General features: G+C 36.8%; 2 protein-coding genes across 2 annotated transcripts; both read right to left on the reverse strand.

The window, feature by feature from the left end:
• Positions 1 to 500: 500 nt before the first annotated feature.
• LOC104244295 (mechanosensitive ion channel protein 2, chloroplastic) lies at positions 501 to 9,161 on the reverse strand. The gene is made up of 14 exons (XM_009799694.2): positions 9,014 to 9,161; positions 7,496 to 7,732; positions 7,345 to 7,404; positions 6,752 to 6,909; positions 6,182 to 6,305; positions 5,999 to 6,096; positions 5,792 to 5,905; positions 4,103 to 4,163; positions 3,833 to 3,982; positions 3,577 to 3,687; positions 3,277 to 3,444; positions 3,063 to 3,176; positions 2,135 to 2,191; positions 501 to 1,801 (listed from the first exon to the last, which is right to left on the reverse strand). Exons 2-14 carry the CDS (start codon positions 7,580 to 7,582, stop codon positions 845 to 847), a joined length of 2,259 nt encoding a protein of 752 aa, XP_009797996.1. The 5' UTR covers positions 7,583 to 7,732; positions 9,014 to 9,161; the 3' UTR covers positions 501 to 844.
• Positions 9,162 to 10,065: 904 nt separating this feature from the next.
• On the reverse strand, positions 10,066 to 14,523 carry LOC104244296 (uncharacterized protein At4g38062-like). Its single transcript, XM_070147318.1, has 2 exons — positions 14,497 to 14,523; positions 10,066 to 13,888 (listed from the first exon to the last, which is right to left on the reverse strand). Exons 1-2 carry the CDS (start codon positions 14,521 to 14,523, stop codon positions 10,166 to 10,168), a joined length of 3,750 nt encoding a protein of 1,249 aa, XP_070003419.1. The 3' UTR covers positions 10,066 to 10,165.
• Positions 14,524 to 16,266: the final 1,743 nt, after the last annotated feature.

Here is a 16,266-nt window from a genome sequence, read left to right on the forward strand (position 1 = left end):
TCCATTTTGAGGGCTAGTCTTGACAGAACACTGCAATTGTTTCTTTTCAGAGGTGTGTAAATAAATTCTCTGAGTAAATGCAAGAAGAGGTTCTATTTTTCCAAATGATCCGGTAAAGTTGCAGCCATGTGACACGGGTTCGAGCTGTGGAAATAGCCTCTTGCAGAAATGTAAAGTAAGGCTGCGTATAATAGACTCTTGTGGTTCGGTCCTGGCATCTAAAACTTACTATCCAGACTAATTCAAATCCACGCCTCACAGAGTTGATACTCAAATCCTGGACAATAAATATCCATATTAAAAACTCTTGGTTAGGTGTGAAACACAGATTGTGCACAAAAATTATGCATACCAATGTTGAAGGATTTTTGGTTAGAGATACATCACAGGAATGCAGGAATGTGTATTTCTACTGTTAACCAGCAACAACAAAAAAAAACCCAGTGAGTTTACACAAGTGAGGTTTCGGAAAAGTAGTGTGTACGCAGACCATACACCTATGTGCTGCTAACCAACATAAATGAGAAATGACAACTCCTGTGCTGCTAACCAACATAAATGAGAAATGACAGCTCCTATAGAAGTTGCTCGAGCTGGTCAATAACCAAATATTTTGCTACTGCGGTCAAATTGGAAACATACTAATAAATATAATACATACATCCACAACCACTAAACTAACATGATTAAGCCCTATAATTTCTCCATTTTTATACTGGAGTGATCGGCTAAATACTTCACCAACATGGACATCAAGACAACTATCTCAATGTACCATAAACATCAAATCTGGTAGTGATGACTAAGAATTAGTTTCACACGGTTAGTGAAAACATAGGCAGGGTCAATTGCCAGTAGAGGGCCTTTTGCCTGACTGATCGGGAGCTGCAGAATTAGGGCGATTTGAACGCTGACCATCTTGTTTATCTTTCTCTGCAACGGTAGAAGCATTACTACTACTACTACGGCTAGTAGCCAATTCCTTGGACTCCGTTGGATTTGGTGGTGGCGACATCTCTTCTTCAATTGGAAGAGTTCTCTTCGAACCCTCCAGAGCAACACCAAGAACAATGTTCTCTTCCAATGCAGGTTTTGATGATACAGATGGTTGTGGAGCTGCTGTCCTTTCATCCTCTCGTTTAGATTGTGAAGTAGATGAGACACCGACTGTTTTCTCTCTTACATCTGATGATGGAGAAACTGCAGAATTATCAACTGTATTTCTCTTATCTTGCTTGTTGCTATAGCTGTTCTCTGAGAGATCTTTGGAATCAATAGTTGGTGCTTCTGCAGACTTTGAATCAGCTTTGGAGATAGGTTTTGAGGTGGCTTTCACTGTCACCTTACTCGGTTTTGGATCAGACGGTGTTTTAATGTCATCTTTGGTTTCAGCATGTGCCACTTTGTCAACTTTGGGATCAAGTTTCAATTCAGAAATTGGCACATCTTTACCATGAGAGTTAGCTGGAACTGTTTCTTTGACTTTAGAATCAGATGCAGGTCCGCTCTTCGTCTCAACCTTGCTATCAGGTGCCGATTTCGTGGTAGCCTTTTCCTTGGTGTCTTCTTCACCATTCACACGAATTGGTCGACCTTTAGTGCGATCTTCCCCGTTGATCTTATAAGATGGCTCAATCAGTAGCAATGGACGAGTTGATGCTGCTCCACGGTTGAATGCAGAATCATATGGTATGTTTTCCAAGTCAGCATCACTATATATTTTCTGAACCGTACGGATGGGAGTGGCAAGCCGAGCTCGGTGATGTCGAATGACTCTGAGAAGATCTAACAAAATAGCTTCCTAAAATCATCCAAGAAAAAAGAAAAGTCAAATCTAAATGAGCAAATTTCCAAACAAAACCGACTGGCAATAAAGAAGCATCTTTCCTGAAATTAAATGACCATTTAACAAGTAGGTGCCAACTTTCATCTCATCAATTACTTGTTTTTTTGGGAGCGGGGCATGGGAGGGTTGCGGATGGATTAGTTTACTGTTTAAATACTAAAGTTACAGAAAGCAGTGGCTCAAACTGAGGATGGATCATTTACAGTTTTACAAAATACTCTGGATTATAGAAATTCTTGCATAGAGGATTCCTTAAAAAAAGTAAGTTGTAGCAGGATCTTCCCTCACCTTGACACACAAGTATTCTTCGAAGTGTGACGTCTTGACAAAGCAGGATATCAAGATCTGCAGCAAAAAATGAAGCAGATATTTAAGAGTGAAAAAGAACCACCAACTGAATAACATTTCAAGAATGTCAAGCAACATTTCGTGAGAGAGAGACAGACCGAGACAGAGAACATCTCGAACAGCATAAATGCCCTGTCCTTGAGTGTTCTGAGTCTCTCACTTACCTAACCGATGTAAACACACACGCACACAGCAAACAACAATTGGTGCCGTACGCTAAATGGATGGGTCAGCCATAACTCCAAGTGATAGCTGATAGAAAGCAGGCAAGCAGGGTGACTAGTTTCAACTGGACCATGATCTTAAGGTCTCAATGCTATAAACGGTTTTTTGCTTTTAGCAAATGGAAAGGCCATCAATTTGATAATATTCACACACTAAAGGTAAACTGGTCTTGAGGTATGGTGCACTTATAGAATGGTCTCACTGATACCGATAAAGCATGTCTTCAGTAAGTTGGCATAAATTAGTGTGCCTTGAGTTTACACATTTTGCTTACTTTTTAAGTATCCTATTTGGCAGCTGCAATAGAATCGTTTAGTTTGGAAGGATAAACAGCCCTACTTCATTGCCAAAACAGTCTACCAACTTCAATCAAGATACAATTCTAGTCCCTTGTATCGGAAAAGAACCAAAGCAGCAGCCACGGTTTATGGAAAACCAAATTTACTCTAAATCAAGTAAATTTGGAAGCAGACCTGAGGCGGGTACTCTTACATCCGAGAGATAAGAATTTAGCACCCAAGATAATTTCCAAAACAAACTGGTCAGAAAAACATGTAGTTAAAGCAGCATTTGCACTGATAACGAATTAACGACAATCCATCCAAAAGTCACAACATATTAATGCTCAAATATTGACACTAACCAACAGGGCTTGATTTTCAGGGTTGACGTTCTCCAGGAATACTCTTCTGTGCAACCTCTGTTGCTCAACTTGGGGATTCTTCGCCAAAACTTTGCGCATGTCAGCTACAATATTCTACAGGAAAAAAAAAGTCATGATAGCATTGAAATCAAACATCAATAGTGTAACTTATTTCGCTGTATTATGTTGGAGACGAGAAAGAAGTAATGCTCACATTTATCTTACTGACATCCAAATGACTGATGGCTAGGTGAGTTTTAATACGCCAATGAGTTTTCTGAGTCAGATTTCTGACAACATTAACCGTAAACTTGTGGTTTGGAATGTGAACAGCTTCTCGATCCTCGCCTCTTATGATTGTGGGGGACCACCAGCCCACATGCTGCGAAAAACAGATATAGAAATTTGTATGAATCGTGGTAAAGTTAATAGAGAATGCTAGAGGAAAAAGCTCATTCATTCTTCTGATCTCAAACATTAAAAGCAGGGTTGTCCCTCAAGAGCAAGTTCATACCTCAACTGTGCCAGAAACTTCATAGCCTTCAATCTTGGTTTGAATCCATTCATTAAGGACAAATGGACGTGTGGCATGGATCATGATGCTTGAAAGAAAATTCGTGAATATCTGATAACAACAAAATCAGAAGAGTTATTGCATCACCATCTTGATCAAAGTCGAACAAGAGCTATAAACTATAAACTGCATTTTCCATGCCTAGACGAAGATGAGCTTGAATATTGGTTACAGCAAGATAAACCGAGAAACAGACCTCACGTCCAGCAAGTGTCAGCAAGACAGTACCAAGTCCTCCCGCAGTTAACCATTTCTGTGTAGAGAAACCTAGCAACTCCATGAACAATGACGCAGCTGCGACCCAGACTGCAGTATACACAGCTCTACCAGCAAATTGGAAGCCCATCTGCCAAGAAGCAAGAGACCCTTATATGTACAATGTATACCAATTGAGACTAACAATAATTACTTTCATCAAAAGTAAACAAAATATTAAATGACACTAACAAATCCAATAGGTGCTTACATTTCTAGTATCATTTGCATCACTTGTCTCCATGAAAAACTTCTGTGCTTGTTGAATAACACTGCATTCAATCATTCAAGGCTTACTCTTAAGAAGATACAACAAACAGCTATTAGTGAAGCAAAAAATTACACTGGTATAAATAAATTTTAACTGCAGGAGAACAGAGAACACTGAAGGGTGATGTATAAGGAAAATAATCATGGTATATAATTTGGTATAAGTTTCTCCAATGTTTGGTTTGTAATTTGAATCATGCATAACTTAATGCACCATATACCACCACCAACATGGAATAACTTATCCATGTATACCTTATATATGGATAAAGCACCAAAAGGACGAAACTACCCTTGTCTTTTTCCTACAAGCCAATGAAGGTCAAGCATCCAAGGGTATAATTGTAAACTTATTACTTTTTAATTTAAAAAATAAACAAATATTTTAAATGATAGCTTTTATATCCAATTTAGTGCAATAAACCCAACACCCAACAAGAAACAATCCACGTATTATTAATCCCTACATAACTAATCCCTGCATTACAATCCCCGTATAACTTGTCTTCGAACCAAATGACCTCTGCGTGCTAACATATTTCCAATCTCATACAGAAAAAAGACATTAAAGCAGGTGATCCGCTGATCCCAAGTGCTGTAGTATAGTCAATACAGTTACATGTATTAAATAGAGAATTTTATTGGAGCGAAGTTTGGATATTAAGGCACTTATTAAGCAGCATTACAGCTTTACCAAAATGGTATTATCAAATTCGTGATTATTGTAAAATAACTAACATCCAGTTTAGTAACAAAATAGTACAAGAAAGCTTAAGAAATGCTCCTACAGCAATGTAAGAGGCTTTTTGCTCTCTAATCTGTTCCAGTTTCTGTCCTAGCTCTCCATATCTAAGATATTAAACAAATACAGAATACTGCTACTTTATCTCATGCTAGTCTTGAGTCACAATTTAGCAAAGTATCCCTCTTTTTAAACACACATCTTATCGTTTCCGATATACTGTATATCTATATAATGTATATTCCAAAACTTTCTTCACTTGATCTCGCTGCAAGTTAATGCAGTCATCTAACTAGAAGGGAGTAGAAAATGGAAGCACAAGACACAAGCCAACATATGGACAACTGTTTAACCAATTGCAATATGACAGTCCAAGTAGACAACATTAACACAAAAATCACTAGAAACCTTAGCATTACCTCACAGATTTTAGTACACTCATGATTTCTTTATAAAGTCTCACAAAATGTCTTCTGCTCTAATTTTTTTAATTTTATGTTTTCATATCTCATCATCAAATTTTGTACAAGATTAGTAGGTTGAAGAAGTTTTATTTAAAAATAAGTCGTATTAAAGACAAGATACACTTGGAACCATAAGTTCAAAATATTTTGATTTTCGAGCATAGGTTTGACTGCCCTAACTATGGCGGAATATTTCCGATATGTTAATGAACAAGACGTACTTCTATCAAATGATAATATCTTCCGATTTTTTCTGAGTGATTAGAAGAGAAAAAATTTGGGTCAAAGAAAATGCCATTTTGGAGCTTTATCAACACTATGCTTGTTCGATTCCCATTGTTCACCCATAATTCATAAATATTAGTAATAGATAGATGATTGGCTACAAAGGGATTCTTTTAAGATCTTCAGAAACCACACTTACCTGGACAAACAATATGCAAAGGCTAGCACAGTAGACAAAGATTTTATAAAATTCAGAAGTCGTTGTTTAACAATTTGACTAGCTTCTGTGGGTAGCACCATGGGTTCCAATGCTCTGTAAGAAATATATTTCATGCATCAGCTTGCCATCAAGAAGTATATCAGTCAACGGGAGGGAAAGATACATGCTTGCATTGAATGACCTAACCTGCAGACAAGCATTGCCCCAGTCCACAACAGCAAAGGTTGAAGATAAAAGGTCGTTACATGATATGTACCACTCTTTCCCCAGCTGTTATCGCTCTTCTGCAGCGTAATCAGACAATATTGTCAAACCGAAAAAGCCAAAGAGGGATACATAGAAAGAAACAGAACTAAAACATACTCATACATGGAGGAGTATGTTTCTACTTTGACGCAGTAGCGGCGCAAGACCCCAAATTGCAAAAGCAAGGATTCCAATTGCTGGAAGCAACTTAAGCATAAGTGGGCTGCCTTGTAAGCTATTGTATGACCTGCATGAATCAACAATAAGCTTCTTAATTAAGATTTTAAGAGGAAACAATATAAGCTATGTTAAACAAGTAAACAGGGTGAAATCTGGCTGCTGCTACTAAAGCACATGCTCATATGAGTTGAAATTCACTATTGCTTTCTCCTCAAAATCAGCAGGCGGACCTCATCCTATTTACAATGGTTTGAAAACCATTATAACACACCAAAACTCAACTTCAATATGATTATATCCAGAAAAAGTAAAGGGTTCCGCCACATGATGTACGTGCTTCTTTAACTTAATATAGCATATAGCAATCCTCCTTCTAATTCAACGTTCTTCAAACTATCCTCATCTAATCTTAAATTTCATTTTTTCATCTTAACACAAATCTGTATTTATGCAGGTACATATAGAAAATGATATATGCATAATCTTGCATGATTGAATACAAACGAGGATTACCTTTTCAGTATAATAGCAGCATTCTTTACAGAAGAAATGTCAAAAGCTTGCTCTGGTTTTAGGAAAGAATTACACTTGAACAAATGGCTTCTATATGGGAGCACATGTTTCTTCACTTGCAATCCTCTTACGTGATGGATACTCCAAGAGTCCTGCCGCTGAAGATGTAATAAAACAGAAAACTTAGCGAGTTTAGATTAAATTTCAGAACCCCTGATCCTCTTTATTCAAGCATGTTACCACGACAGAATAACAGAGAAGATATCAACAAGGAAAAAGCATAAGCACATTATTTGCATAGATTACACTATCCAACGAAATAATACCCATAGAACTAATTCTTTTACATGTTTACAAGATTGCCACCTCGTTTTTCTCTTGGAGTTTTCCTTTCTTTCTTTTAACCAGGATAATGAAGGCAAAGCGACAAAGAGTTTCTATAAAATGAGATAAATAAGGCAGTGTTTCCAACGCAATCCTCAGTAAGAACAGTACGGGCAAGGGAAGAGAGAGGGAGAAGGAAGTTAAACACAATTTACACCAATCTTTCTGTTATCCAAAGAAGTCATCCATGTGCAATCAAAAGTCCTTACCGATGATAAAGATGACAAACTCGTGCAGCAAGAACGCCAACTGCTCCTTCCTATTGTATTCTATAAGGAAGTAAGTCCGACTAATTCAAATGATATGGTAAAAAGAATTAGTGATGCGGGAAAAAAAAACATAAGCAAGTCGGGAAGGTACCTGTACAGGTGAATATTTCTTAAGGCGCTCATGGTTCTTGCAAGTCCCTAAATAATGAGACAATTGCAAAGAACCAGCAGCAGCCATTATTGGACAAACCTAAGCAGACAATTAACTATCAATGGCAGCATATAAGATAAATAGGTTACTCCACATTCATCAAGAGTCTTTCTAACAGCAAAATAAGTATATCAAAATTGATGATTCCCCCACAACCTCTACTTCTCTTGGAAAAATCTGCAAAACCCAGAATTGAAAACATCATCAGTAGGGGTGTTCGTGGTTCGGTTTCGATCGGTTTTTCCAGAAACCAAACCAAGTAAGTCAGTTTTTCAAATATTAGAACCAAACCAAACCAATTAAGTCGTTTTTTTTCTCGATTCGGTTTATGTCGGGTTTTGTCGGTTTTTTCTGTTATTTGTCGGTTTTTTCTTAAACATAAGACATACACTACCAAACACATATTCCGGCTACCACATTTTCAACGTAACACTATCAAATCAATTGCCCTTTGAGAAATCTGTTATTTACTAAAATATACTGATGATAATCGAATCAAATAGTGATGAATAATTTAAGGACTCAATTAAAATTATATTTTTTTAACATGAAATGGATTCTTACACTTAACAAAAGAAAACTACCAATCAAACTAGAATATAAAGGTAATAACTATACTAAAAGTGCAAACGATTAACATTCACCTTAAAATTTTTGAAACTTTGTATAAAAATATTCATATAAATAGGTGTAATAATAAATTTGAAATAGCTACTCCTATAGTCGGTTTGGTTCGTTTTTTTCGGTTATTTTTTAATTAAAACCAAAACCAAACCAAATTTGATCGATTTTTAAAATTCAAAACCAAAACCAAACCAAACCAAAAAGTACCGGTTTTTTTTGGTCGGTTTGGTTTGGTTTTCGTTTTGGTTCGGTTTTTCGGGTTTTTATGAACACAGAATTGAAATTGAATCACTAATGTGCCTTTGGAAGTTGAATTTTAATGAAAAATCAAATCTTTCTAACTGGTTTTTTTCTCTTTAACAGGATAGAAAATTCTAACCTAAAGGAGTTTCTAGTAAAAATTGAAAAGTTATAGCCAGATTGATTTTTTGAAGTAAAATTGAGCAAAAAACCAACTTTCAAAAGGAATAAAGATTAAATAAAACAAAAGTTGAATTTGAACGAAAAATCAAATCTTTTTAACTGGGTAGTTTTCTTTTCTCACAGAATTCAAATTTCTAGCCTAATGGCATTTCCAATAAACTAAAAAGTTATAGCAGGATTGAATTTTTTATGCCAAAGTTGAGCAAAAAAGCCAACTTTGAAAAGGAAAAATAAATAAAAGAAAAGAAAAAAGTTGAATTTGAATGAAAAATCAAATCTTTTTAACTGGGTCTCTTCAAATTTCTAGCCTAATGGCATTTGAAGCAAATTTGAGCAGAAACCCCAACTTTCAAAAGCAAAATAAATAAATAAATAAATTATTAACAGGAATATGAAGATGATGATACTAACCTTGCGAAATTCAGACTCTTAATTGGTGGAATAGAGATGGGGAAAAACCTAAAAATAGAATTTGGACGCGGCAAAACAGCGTCGTATTATAAGGGGTTGCAAGAACAAGAAAATAGCAGAGTATTGTTATTTGGAAAAAAAAAGCTATGAAACAGAAAAGTTGATGGAGCGATATATGGTTTTTACAAAAGTAGGTCCCACAAAGAAAAAATACATTTAATTGAGGCCACGTGGCACATTGGAAATAATATTCCATTATTCCAATGGTGGGTACTGGGTACCAATTAGGGGAATTTGAGGTTGAGGTGCTGAGAAAACACCAAGGTCAATTATAGGATGACACTTCTTGACCAAAAAAAAAACGAAATTATAGGATGACAATTTGATCTGTTAAATAAAATGGAATTATTTTTAGTGCCGCAATGATAAAATAGATTGTTTTTTACTTATATAAGATATTTTTCACTCGTTTACTAACCTGACAATCCATGAATCACTAGGCAGTTTTGCTCTTTAGAAATCAGGGCGATCCTACTAATTTGTTGAAATTTGATGTTGTTTGTTGCTGACATACAATTTTCAAAATAACTACTCTACTCGTGCTAGGAATGCACAATGTAAAAGCATAAAATGAGAATATTTTTACAACTTGTTGATGTGAAATTTGCACAATCAACCCAAGAAACTTTTACTAGATTGGCAGGACGTACGTCATCCTTTGAGAATTGGTATTCTTCTTGATCATGGTTACTTATGTTTACAACTCCTACTTTGGTAATTTTAAACTGATAATCCTAAGAATTTTAATGTTCTTCAATATTTGAGTAGCAGTTCCTATCAGAATGTGGAATGCGGATAATGACTGAGAGTACCAAATATTTGCTCATAGAGAAAAGAAGTCACATCTTGGTTCTTCATTTTATTATTATACTTACTTTTTGAAAATGATATTTGATGAAGTAATTTTTTTCTTTTTTATGCTTGGTTGGTGCTGAAAGATAAAGAGAATGGACGATTAGAAGTCAAAATGCAGAGGTAAATGACAGTTTTCCTTGGTTTCTTAAATAAGTAAATAACAAGGATCACTAAAAACTACATTTGTCAAGAAGCTATACAAAAATAACTTCTCTTCCCTATTCTGAATTACACAAGCTAATTGTTGAGAGATCTCAACGGCGATCTATCATCAATAATAGCTTCTAATCTCTTGGTTGGAGTGGAAGGTTGTCGTCTATTTTTATTCTCTTTAACAGGATCAAATTCATTATCCCATTTCAAGTCTGTTTCCAACATACTGCTGTTGTCACAGTTTTGTACCATCCTTTCCAAACTCACACTTAACTGCATATCTTCCTTAGATATAAGGTCGATTCTTTCTGATAATCCCATGAAAGTATCAAGCAACTTGTCCTTGTCTGATGACAATTTATTGACATCGTCAAGAAGCTTCGCCTTTTCTCCATGAAGTTTCTTGATCACAATATCTGAACTTCTTATTTGTTTTTCAAGTCTAAGCTGCAACATATCTATCTCTGATCTTTTCGCTTCTAGCTTAGGTTCAAGTTCTGTCCTTTCTCCAACAGAATCGGACAAATCATTTTCCAACTCAGCAATCACCAAGTTCCTCATCTGTATTTCGATCTCCTTCAGAATCTCAGCTGTTCTCATCTTCTCCCAAGTTTTATGAAACATATCAACCTCTGCTTGCATCTCTGAGAGTCTGACTGAAAATGAGCTAGTTGAACTTTCAAACTCAATTTCCAGTGAGTTAACAAGCTGCTGGAGATCATATATTCTGTGGTCTTTCTCTTCAACAAGCTGGTGGAGGCTCTCCTTCTCGTTCTTATGCTTTGTTTCTGCTTCCACTTTTGCTAAAATGGCACCTTCAAGCTCTTTTCTCACCCACTCTTGCTCCAAATACTCCACCTCCTTCTGAAGATCATATATTCTGCGGTCTTTCTCTTCAACAAGCTGGTAGAGGCTCTCTTTCTCGTTCTTATGCTTTGTTTCTGCTTCCACTTTCGCTAAAATGGCACCTTCAAGCTCTTTTCTCACCCACTCTTGCTCCAAATACTCCACCTCCTTCTGAAGATCATATATTCTGCGGTCTTTCTCTTCAACAAGCTGGTAGAGGCTCTCTTTCTCGTTCTTATGCTTTGTTTCTGCTTCCACTTGTGCTAAAATGGCACCTTCAAGCTCTTTTCTCACCCACTCTTGCTCCAAATACTCCACCTCCTTCTGAAGATCCTGAGAGATCGTCTTGTCCTCAACATTAAGCAGTGTTTTTTGTTCCCTTCTCGTGAGTTCCTCGTTCAAGTCGAAGAGCTGCAGCTGGAGTTCATTCACTCTTCTATCTTTTTCTGCTAGCTTGAGTTCAAGGTTTTCTGTCTCTAGTTTGAGGTCAAATTCAACATCGGCTTGGGCAAGGAGGGAGGCTTCTACTTGTCTCCTCATAACCTGGTTTTCTTCCAGGTTGACTTTCAACTTTTCAGCAACAGATTTCCACACCTGCAATTCAAATTCCAGTTCATTTCCTTCACTGAAACTTTCAGCTAGTTCTTCATTTGCTCTATCCAAGGCATCGAGAACTTGTTTCAAGTCACTCTTTGTATGCAATACCTGCTCCTTTAGATGATGTTGAGAAGCAGATGCTTCTTTCAGCATTTTCTTCAGTGTATTAACCTCTCTTTGTAAAGGAAGCTGCTGTTGTTGTTCTTCAGAGTTCAACGACTCGACCTTTTCTGATAGCAGTGCTACCTTTTCACGCTCCTTTTCAAGATCTTTCTGAACTCTAACAAGAGCTTCATTCTTTGTATTCAACTGCGTGATTAGAGTAGAGATATTCTCAACTCCTTCTCTCTTTTCCAGTTCCATTGAAGCATAATCACCAGCAACTCTTTGATGGAGCTCCAAAAACTGAGATTTTAACACTAACAGCATCATCGAAGTCTCCTCATTCTGTAGTGTTAACTGCAGTGTCAGTGATTCACATGTCTCCAACTCCTCTTGAAGTTCAGTTATTAATGTGTCTTTGCTCTGTAATGAAGAATTGCAGCAATCGAGCTCCCACGTAAGTTGCTCCAATTTAGAAGCCCATTCAGCTTCTTTGGTTTTGAGATTACTCAAACAGTCCTTGTGCACCTGCTTCACGCCTTTGAGCTTGTTTCGGAGTTTTGACAAGGAAGAAGAAGAAGCTCCAGCTTCTTGAATTTTCGCTTCCTGGAATTCTTTAAGGGATATCATCAGTTCATGATTTTCTTGCTCTAGCCTCCTGAATTGGTACTCCATTTCCTTGTGAAGTGTATCCCTTGTGCCCAATATGTCTCTTAGATTCGCGATTTCTTTGTCCCTCTGACTTGTCAAGCTCTCAATTGTAGACTTTGATTCCTCATACTCTGCACAGACACTGTCAAAGGATGTTTTAGACTCGGCAAGTTGAACTTCCAGTAGCTTTCTCCTGCTTTCTTCATGAGCTAAAGCCTGATTGCACATCCACAACCGGCTTTCAAGATCTTTCGATATTCTAAGCTGAGAATCTAAATTCAACTGCAGCTTAGAAATCTCATCTAGCAATGTGCATCTCTCCTTTACCCATTCTTTCTCCTCCTCTCGATGTTGTTGCCTGAGTTTTCCATGAGCCTCCTCCAAATGACTGAACTGTTCTTTCTTCCATTTAAGTTGATCGGTGAGCTTCTTGTTTTCCTCCTCCATCTCAAGTAGCACATTACCATGGTGTCTCAGCTCTTTGGATGTGTTCGCTCTGTTCTCAGCTTCAGACGACTTCTTCTGTGAAGATGATAAAAGATCCCTTAGCCCCTCAATCTCTTGTTTGAGAGAACGAATTTGTTGCTCTTGATCCAAATTAGTTGCATTTGCACCATCTAAAGCCAATGCCAGCCCTCTATTATCTTCTTCATATAATCGAAGTTGTTGCCTGAGCTTGCCGTGAGCCTCCTCCAGATGACTGAACTGTTCCTTCTTCCATTTTAGTTGATCGGTGAGCTTCCTGTTTTCCTCCTCCATATCAAGTAGCATATCATCATTGCGTCTCGGCTCTTTGCATCCTTTGGCTCTCTTCTCAGCTTCCGAGGACTTTTTCTGTGAAGCCGATGCAAATTCCCTTAGCCCTTCAACTTCTTTTTTGAGAGAACGAATCTGTTGCTCCTGATCCATATTATTTGAGTTAGCACCATCTAAAGCCAATGCCAGCCCTTTATTCTCTTCTTCACATTTTTGAAGTTGTTGCCTGAGCTTGCCATGAGCCTCCTCCAGATTCATGAACTGTTCCTTCCTCCATTTTAGTTGATCCGCGAGCTTCCTGTTTTCCTCCTCCATATCCAGTAGCATGTCGTTATTGTTTCTCGGCTCTTTGGAGTCTTTGGCTCTCTTCTCAGCTTCCGACGACTTTTTCTTCTGTGAAGCCGATGCAACTTCCCTTAGCCCCTCAATCTCTTGTTTGAGAGAATGAATCTGATGCTCCAAATCCGTATTGGTTGCATTGGCACCATCTAAAGCCAATGCCAACCCTTTATTCTCCTCTTCACATTTCCGAAGCATCTCAGCATAGTCAGCACAAAGCTTATCATTTGTAGAGCTTAGATGCTTGACAGCAGTCTCCTTATCTTTTAATTTCGTCTCAATTGCTTCGTACAGTTGTTTCGTGACAGCAAGTTCATCTTCTTTCCCAGTCAATTCATGAGTGAGCTTCTCTACTTTCAAATTTGCCTCCTGATTCTTGGTTACCAGCTCGTTGTGGGCTCGTTTCAAGTTGTCGCAGAACTCAACTTTACTTTGGTAGTTTTCCCTGAGCTTTTCAATTTCAAGTTTGGCCTCCTCTAGTGCTTCATGTACTGTTTCCATTTCCTCACTCCACAACTAGATCTACTAAATCACCTGTTTGCAAATAAGAGATAATTCCAGCATCAAAACATGATCTAATTCATAAGTTTATTGCATTCATAAACTGGAATAACTATAATATCAATCTCAAAAAGGATCAGAACTGATACAAACAAACAATCATAAGTTGCATGCATAAACTGGACAAACTATAATATCAATCTCAAAAATGATCAGAACTGAAACAAATAAACTATCACAAGTTTATTGCATGCATAAGCTAGGATATACAAAAACTATCATAAAATCAGAACTAACAACACAACAAAAACAAGAAAACAACAAAAAATCCAGTATAATCCCACAAGTGGGGTCTGGGGAGGTAGTGTACGCAGACCTTACCCCTATCTTGAGTGTAGAGAGGTTGTTTCTGATAGACCCCCGGCTCAAGGAAAGAAGAAAAAAAAGCAGTAGCAATAAACCGTAACAACAATAAGATAATACGAAAACAAACAGAATATTCAACATGTAGTAACAGAGATTTACCAATAATAGAATACAAACTACCATAAGTTTATTGCATACATTAATTGCACATACTATAATCTCAACCTACAAAAAGGTAAAATCTGAAACAAACAAACTGAAGCTGTTGGCAAAAGGTTTTGCATTTACACTGCAGCTTTTGAGTTAAGCTAGAATTTCCAAAAGCAAAAACTATAGGGGCACCAGCTAAGTGTTGATCCCAAGCCTCTTACTTCCACGAAAGGCACAGCAAATACATGAATTTAGGCTAGACAGAAAGATATGAAAATTCAGCTCCTTTGAACCTTCCCAAATGTCCAGTTTCCAGTTTAGTGCTGTGCTCTTATAATAAAAATAACATCCTAATAAACTGCCTATAACTAGGTGTTCCTTGTTCACACTCTTTTTCAACAAAAGTCCAAGATTTAGGCTTTTTCTGTGGAATAACATTTCATTTAATCTTTCTACAATGAAATGAATAAAATTGTGTACATCTTCACTCTATAATCATGATCTGGCAGTCTTTACTTATTTCCCCATCCATGGATTTGCACTAAATAATCTACACAAGTAGAAGCAGAGACGGGGCTAGAATTTCAAGTTTATGAGTTTAGGATTCGAATCGTTTTAAGTTACAGGGTTTTCAATTAATAATTTATATATATTCAAAGAATTTTTTAAGACAAATATATGGTTCGAACTAAAGCTATTGGGTTTGACCGCACCCGCTTCCGTCACTCTAGCTCCGCCCCGGAGTAGAAGTTTACTCCTTATGTTCCCTTTTACTTGTCATGTTTGCCTTTTACGCACCCTTTAAAAAAATATTAATTAAAAGGACAATTTAACTAACTTACCATTATTTATATCTCAATTTGTTAAGTACTACTTTTGCTTTCACCACATTAGTCTCTCCTCACATTCATTAGAGTACGGATAAAGGTGAAAATATTAATAATTAGTTCTCTCTTGATTTTTCTATGGAATTTACTGGGTTGTTGTCCTTGTAGTTCTCTCTTAATTTTCTAAAATGGCAAGTATTTTGAAGCAATTATTTTTGAAAAACATGACAGCTAAATAGCAACAATTAGCACAACCATGACATAGTTTAATAAAAAGGGCAGGCCGGTGCACTAAACTCCCCCTATGTGTGGGGTCCGGGGAAGTATCAGACCATAAGGGTTTATTATACACAGTCTTATCCTGCATTTCTGCAAGAGGCTGTTTCCACGGCTCGAACCTGTGAACTCCTGGTCACATGGTAGCAACTTTACCCGTTACGCCAAGACTTCCCTTCTAAACTAAAATTAATCACATTCTGGAAGTTCAGAAAGTTCCAGGTTATACAATTACAGACAAAGTTAAAAAATAAAAAATAAAACCTTTAACCTCATTTCCAACATTATACATACATTTATACAATATTACTATCTTATTCAGCCACTTCCACAAAAATCAAAAGCTGTAATTTTTGTCTAATCAACCACCTATTTACAGAATCAAGAGAAAGAAACCAAAAAAAAAAAAAAAAAAAAAAAAAAACTAAAATCCAGTGAATTTATGAATACCCACAAATTAAAATATCAGCAAGAACTTAAACAGAACAAGATCAAAGCTTTTTGTTGCACTAATCAAGAAATTAAAAAGAATGAAGAAATTAGGTGTTAATGAAAATACCTGAAAGTGAGATTTTGGGTTGTATTCCATTCAACAGAAAAAGAGAAATTGGGTTTAAGTTGGAGGTTGAAGAAATTGAATTGATCGGCTTTTTTGTGTTGTTAAAGATGAGGAATGTCAGATAGTAGCCGTTGTGAAACGGAAAGTGTTTTTTTTATAGATTTGAATTTCGTTGACGGGGAAGATTGACGATCGGAATTACCGTTTGTCGCTTA

The sequence above is a fragment of the Nicotiana sylvestris genome, chromosome 5, assembly GCF_000393655.2.
Source record: "Nicotiana sylvestris chromosome 5, ASM39365v2, whole genome shotgun sequence".
NCBI classification, from domain to species: Eukaryota; Viridiplantae; Streptophyta; class Magnoliopsida; order Solanales; family Solanaceae; genus Nicotiana; species Nicotiana sylvestris.

Coding starts and splice junctions, on each gene's coding strand:
- LOC104244295 (XM_009799694.2), bottom strand. CDS start 7,582: ATGGCTGCTGCTGGTTCTTTGCAATTGTCTCATTATTTAGGGACTTGC. Junction 4,164..5,791: donor TTTGCATATTGTTTGTCCAG/GTAAGTGTGGTT, acceptor GATTGAATGCAG/TGTTATTCAACAAGCACAGA. Junction 3,688..3,832: donor TGACACTTGCTGGACGTGAG/GTCTGTTTCTCG, acceptor TGTTGTTATCAG/ATATTCACGAATTTTCTTTC.
- LOC104244296 (XM_070147318.1), bottom strand. CDS start 14,523: ATGCAAAACCTTTTGCCAACAGCTTCA. Junction 13,889..14,496: donor ACCTTTTGCCAACAGCTTCA/GTTTGTTTGTTT, acceptor TAGTAGATCTAG/TTGTGGAGTGAGGAAATGGA.